This window comes from Lycium barbarum, chromosome 8 (genome assembly GCF_019175385.1).
Source record: "Lycium barbarum isolate Lr01 chromosome 8, ASM1917538v2, whole genome shotgun sequence".
NCBI lineage: Eukaryota > Viridiplantae > Streptophyta > Magnoliopsida > Solanales > Solanaceae > Lycium > Lycium barbarum.
In genome coordinates, this window is record NC_083344.1 from 3,137,701 (window position 1) to 3,143,927 (window position 6,227).

At 33.8% G+C, this 6,227-nt stretch overlaps 1 protein-coding gene across 1 annotated transcript; it reads left to right on the forward strand.

Annotated features, from left to right (window-relative positions):
- The first annotated feature begins 827 nt into the window (after positions 1 to 827).
- Positions 828 to 5,036, forward strand: LOC132605697 (uncharacterized). The gene is made up of 7 exons (XM_060318880.1): positions 828 to 1,032; positions 1,326 to 1,357; positions 1,450 to 1,494; positions 2,859 to 2,945; positions 4,083 to 4,171; positions 4,585 to 4,635; positions 4,760 to 5,036. The coding sequence occupies exons 1-7, from the start codon at positions 959 to 961 to the stop codon at positions 4,781 to 4,783; spliced, it is 402 nt and encodes a 133-aa protein (XP_060174863.1). The 5' UTR covers positions 828 to 958; the 3' UTR covers positions 4,784 to 5,036.
- Positions 5,037 to 6,227: the final 1,191 nt, after the last annotated feature.

Here is a 6,227-nt window from a genome sequence, read left to right on the forward strand (position 1 = left end):
GGTGGTGTATGGGTTAAGGGAGTGGTTGGGGGTGGGGGTGCAAAAAATAAAAATAAAATGGAGGGAGGAGGTGGGGGCGTAGGGGTGGGTGAGTGGGAGTGGGGTGTGGGTGGGGTGGGGGTATAGGGTTGGGTTGGGGTGGGGGTGCAAAAAAAAATCAAAAGAATTTTTTTTTAGGGGGTGGGGGTGGGTGGGTGGGGTTGGGGGTATGGAGTTGGTGAGGCTTGGATGAGTATTTTCCGGAAAACGTTTTCTATCAACCAAACGAACATGAGAAAATAAGTAAGAAATTCACTTATTTTTCCACTACCCAAACGAACATGAATTCACTTATTTTCTCGGAAAACATTTTCCTTTGAAAACATTTTCCTCCATACCGAACACACCCTGGGTCTAGTGATTTCATATATGAATACTTATATTTTACCTATATTTGCCCATCTTTTTATGAGTTAAAAAGAGACTTGAAACCATATTACCCAACTAAAATATGAGTGACCAACTCACCAAAATATGAGTTAACTGGGCTAATTTTCTAAATATGGATTGAAATCGCCAACTCTAAGATAGAGTTTGCTACTAAAATATTTGGCGTTAATCAAAAGTGTTCACTTTTTAACTAAACTTAGAGGATCAAAACTGCTCAAGAATATATGTAAGAGACTACTTTGAACCTACCCTCAAACATAAGCTACCAATTTTGTCATTTTTCTCGAATAAATACCAAAGTCGCAACTATTTGATCAAATTGTTAGGACCTGAGTGAATCTAAACCAAAATTCAGGGGACCAATCTTGCAAAGTAACCTCCATGTATAAGAAACCCCAAATTTCTCCTCCTCCTTGTCTGCTCTCAACTAGGGACAGTTCTTTTACAGACATCACCAAAACCAGTTTCTTGATTGTTTTTTCAAGGATTAGAGGTAACAAGAACTAAAAATTTCAAAGGAAAAAAAAAGATGGGACCTCAAAAATGCAAAGTATGTGATGAAGCACAGTCAAAATACAAGTGTCCCAATTGCTTCATACCCTAGTAAAAATTTCCCTCACTTCCTTTGTTATTTTCTTTGAATAGTGTGTTTCTATATATATAGATTAGTTTCCACTTTACATATTTTATATTTGGGGTTTGAGTCTTTTTTTAATTTAAACCTGTCCAAATAGAGCTGAATGGATATATATTACTCATATAGTGGACTAGACTAGTAGGGATTTTTTTTTTTGGGGGGGGGGGGGGGGTTGTAATTTATGGTTTCTTTTCTAAAGATTGATTATTGAGAAACCCATAATTTTGTTTTTCTTGTTTTGGTCGTTTTGATCTTGCAGTTGTTCTTTAGTCTGTTTCAAGAAGCATAAAGGTACATTCTTTGGAATCTAAATATTTGTGGTTTCTGTATTTTGTAATAATAAAAATTGTTCTTTTTCATAAGGTTATTTGTGGGTTATGCAGAAATTCCATGTGGGAAACCGGAACCGGAACCTGAAGAAAAGCTTGGTAAGGATGACTTCTCAACTAGTTGGACTTTTTTTAAGCCATATAGCTTTGCATAATCATAATAAGAATGTGAATGATATGCATATTTTTTCCTGTTAACTGTAGTTGAAGTTTATTGTCTTTGTCCATATTTCATAAAGTCATGGTTGAAGCTCTTTTTCACAATTCCAGTTAAAATTTAACAATCAGAGTTTGGTAAATATTTGCCGGTGATCAAAAGTGCTCACTTTTGGCAGCTTAAAGGACCAAAACCTTTCAGCTGATACTTAAGGGACTATTTTGAACCTACTACCAAAGATATGAGACCATTTTTGTCATTTTCTCTTTGGTTGTCATTTAACTATCCTTTTTTGCTGGTGATGGTGCATTATGTTTAATAGGTGTTTGCATTTGTGGTGATGACTTTGATACTCGACAAGCCTTCTTGTCAAATACGGGTGCATCAAGCATCCCGTATTCATGTAGGGTTCAGGAAAGGGATGCACCCAAGGGGGTATAATGTATGCAGCCTACCCTGATGCTATCATAAGTGGCTGAAAGAGTAGGGTGCTTACTAGCTTCGTGGATCCTTCATGGGGTTTGTAATTGTTGGTTTTGGACGTAATGTAAATGTGGTATATTTAGGGACGGAGGTAGAAGTTCAGCTACGGGTTCGTCTGAACCCAATAGCATTTGCTCAAAGAGTGTATATGTATTGAGAAATTCAATTAATTATGTACACTTATTAAATTAGAACCCAGTTATTTGCACTTGAAGTCGTCATTTCAGAACCCATAACGTTAAAATTTTGGTTCCGCCTTTGGTATATGAGCTAGCGAGATTCAGGCACTGTTTTGTTGTTTTATCTGGTTTTTCCTCCAAACAGCACTAAATACTTGTATTTGTGTGAAAGGCGAGCTATCATCACCATCCCCCTTTGCCAATTGCTATACATTTAAAACTGACTTATGTAAGCAATTTACACTTCGATTCCAGCTTGTGTGTGTGAACAGTGATGAATTCAGGCACTATTTGTTGTTTTAATTTAAGCTTGATGTGTAATATGCGTATCAGTAGGCGTTTGGCCATAGATTCCAAATATTTTTCACTTATTTGGAATTTATGAAGTTGGAGTTGAAGATGGAGCTTTGTTTGGTTATACTTTCCGCAAAGGAGAGAAGAAGACACTTTATTTGAAATTTATGAAGATGGTGTTGATAAATAGGTTTGCAGCACTTTTCCAAACTTGGAATCCAACTCCAAGTTGGATTTGGAAATTTTATAACCAAACACTGATTTTGAAATAAAGTGAAAAATTATTATGGAAAAAGTGAATGATTCTCTCATAGCCAAACGGCTAACATGCCTCACCTTATCTCTTTTAGCTTCTGCTCTAGCACCTCATGTGGAGAAGCCAATCTATGTTGATGAGCCAAGCGAGGCGCTGAATCAGTCGCAACTAGAGTCTATAGGTATGTATCACAAAATTGTGTAATGACAAAATAATTATGCTACTCAGGAAAGTACCTGAACATCTTCATTTGCTGCACGATTACTGTAACATAGTGAGCGGATGATATGACGTCTGGGCTCACTCTTCATGTTTCTGTTATATTTGTGAGAAACACTCATATTTCAGCTCCGAGAGCATAACGATCTTGTTCCCTTCCTTAAAGAGTTATACATCAGACAGAGAACAAAAAGCTTCTACAATGTTGTAGTTTGAGAACAGGACTGACTAGGCTTCATTTCGCTTCCACTGTGATTATGATATGATTTCATGCACGAATCTAATAGCATGTTTGACTAAACATCCAGAATATGCTTATTCTGAAAAGTGCTTTTTGTTAGACGTGCTTTTAGAAAAGTATAACAGTTTGTGTTTGGTTAATTAATTTGAAAAACATTTTTGCCAATATAAGAGCAGTATTTTGCTTGGCCAGAGTTCCAAAAGTGCTTGTGAGAAGAAGTTACTTTTTTTAGCTTCTGAAAAACAGCTTTTGCTACTACTCAAAAGCACTTATTTTCTCTCTAAAAGCCGGGGCAAAAAGTCTCAACTTTCTAAAATAAGCACTTTTTGAAAAAAATAAACACCCATGGGTTTGGCTTTCTAGAAAGTTGGCTAAATAGGCTATAAATCTTCAAGACTTGGACTTGCTTCATTGCAGGAAATCATTTTGAAATGATATGATTTCTTATAATGAAGCAAGTCTAAATAAGAAAATGATTTGATTTCCTGCAATGAAGCAGTCTACGCCTTGAAGATTTAGACCAGAGGCGAAATCAGGATGTATGAAAGGCTGTGGTGAGGCGGTTTAACACTAAGAACCTCATCTTAATAAGAAGCTAAGCTACCAACACTAAGTTTGCCTTCTATTGTACCTGTTATGTAGTCTAGTTCTGAGAAATGCAAATACTTCAGTTTCAATAGTGAGTTTACAGCCATTGATTGGCACTTTTATGCCCATCCTCCGAGCAAAGTACTGATTTATTATACTGGAAATTGCACTTTTTGTAGCAATGAATAAACTTCTTAGTTATGTGCCAAACCAATATTCTGTTTCTTGAATCATTCTTTTCCCCCGTGACATTTTCTAGCTTCGTTGCAGCTTCCTCCGCTGAAATTCTCGAAGCTGTAAGGAACAAAGAGCTTCAAACACTCATATACAACCTGGATTCTTCTTTGGATGCAGAGACTGTAAGTACCATAACCTTACTAATAGCTGATTATGTGCAACTCTAATAAATTTACGGTAGAAGATAATATGTCTAATTTAGTCAGGATGACAACACTAAAGAACTAACATAAATAATTGTACTGATAGAACCTTCTCTTCTACCATTGACTGGATGTTAATACACGACCAAAACCATTATTCTTTCTTATTCATTGTTCCTTTTATTTCCAAGTGTGAACATTACCTTACCAAATGCAGATAGCGAAAGAGATGAATCCATTATTAGGACTCATTGAATCTTATAAATGATTGTTTCTGTATTGTGGATTTTTTTTTTTAAAACAAAAGACACTCTCCCTCGAATAGGTATGTTTGTTTTTTCAAAACCAAAGGTATGTTAATGCTGCTTCAATTTTCTATTATCGTCCGTCAGGAGCTTGACAAGGCAATGGAAAAGGAAGAATTTCGCATAATCAGTGAAAAGGTATATGATACATTCCTACTTTCTCTGCTCAGTATATGCATATAATATCCTACTTTAACCATAATAAATCTTATGATTCAACCTTTTCTTTGGCACTGCCTAATATCAATCAATGTGACTGCAGATTTTGTCCATAATTAGTCAATGAAGACTTCAACAAAATGCATGATTTCTCTATAATGAGTAGTGTTGTAACAAAAGGAAGATCTTTTCCGTCGTTCAGAAGCTATCGCTACGTTGTTGTGGGTATCTACTGCGAAGATTCTTCTTACATTTCACTTGAAGACTTGTACTTTTTTTTTTTTTTTTTTGATATTTGTACCATAAATATAGCAGACCTTTTGTTTTTAAAAAAAAAAAATTGACCCGTCCATCTGAAAAAAGTTCTCATTCGTTTATTTGTTCTGTTGTAGTTTCTTTAATCAACAAATTAAACCAATGTTTTTTTTTCTTTATTTATCTTGATCATTTCAAACAAAATAATCTAAAAGGAACTTGTTTCTCCATGTTTTGATAAGTTTTCTTATGAATCAGTTTAGACATTAGATGCATCTCAAATCGACCCAATTTTTTAGATTTGCGAAGTTCGACTATGCCTAAAACGACTCGTTAATGAAAATATGCTTTGGTCGGATTATAATTGTATTAGCTAAATTTGACACCCAAATCACTTGCATCATAAGTTCTTTGAACTACTTGTCTTCATGGTTGGAGTCGGAAGATAACTTACGAGTTTGGTCAAATTCAATAGTTTTGTCTTAGAATCAGTTAGAGAAAAGGACCAAAATCATCCATAATGTTTGGGTTTGGATCAAAATCATACATATTCTTTCACATGGAGCACTAATAGTACATTATGTTTGCATAAATGGTGCACTTTTAGTCAAACTCCCAAATAAATTTAACGAAAAAGAACAAATTTGCCCCTGAACTTTTAGAAAAGGTATAAAAATACCCTTTATTCATCTATTTTTGCTAAAACTACCCCTCAATTCAATTTTTTGGCTCATTTATTCCCCTTGACTAATGGACAACACTAATTTTTTTTAAAAAAATAAAAAATAAATTGCACATGACATTTTATTACTGAAAAATTGATTTATTCTTTTAAAAAGAAATCTGAAAAATCGTTATTTGTAGAATAAGGAAAAATAATTTTTCAACATTCATTTCTTTAAAAAACAAATGTAGTAAGCCTTTTATATATATATATAAAAAAAAACAGAATTGGATTTTCATTAAAACATGTGGAATTTTTTTAAGTTTGGAAAACTTTTTTTAACGGGTGGAAATCCCATTTTTTTTTAGAAAATTCAATTTTTAAATCTGAAAAACTAATTGTTTTTTTAAGTAAAATGTGCAAAACTAATACTCCATAATTTTCTTCTAGATTTAAAAAAAGATAGTTTTCTGGGTTTTTTTTAAACACAGTTTTTCCATAAAAAATTTAATTTTTTCAGATTTTTATAAAAATCCAATTTTTCACATTTTGAAAAGAAAAAAAATTAGTGTTGTCCGTTAGTCAAGGTTTTACTCGTTAAAAAAAAAAATTCCAAATTTTAAAAAATTCCAAGGTTTCAGATCTCTTTTTA

Excerpts from the sequence above, each read along its gene's own strand:
- LOC132605697 (XM_060318880.1), top strand. The coding sequence starts at position 959 with ATGGGACCTCAAAAATGCAAAGTATGTGATGAAGCACAGTCAAAATAC. Across the intron at positions 1,358-1,449 it reads CTGTTTCAAGAAGCATAAAG|AAATTCCATGTGGGAAACCG; the intron begins GTACATTCTTTG and ends TGGGTTATGCAG. Across the intron at positions 1,495-2,858 it reads GGAACCTGAAGAAAAGCTTG|CTTCTGCTCTAGCACCTCAT; the intron begins GTAAGGATGACT and ends TATCTCTTTTAG.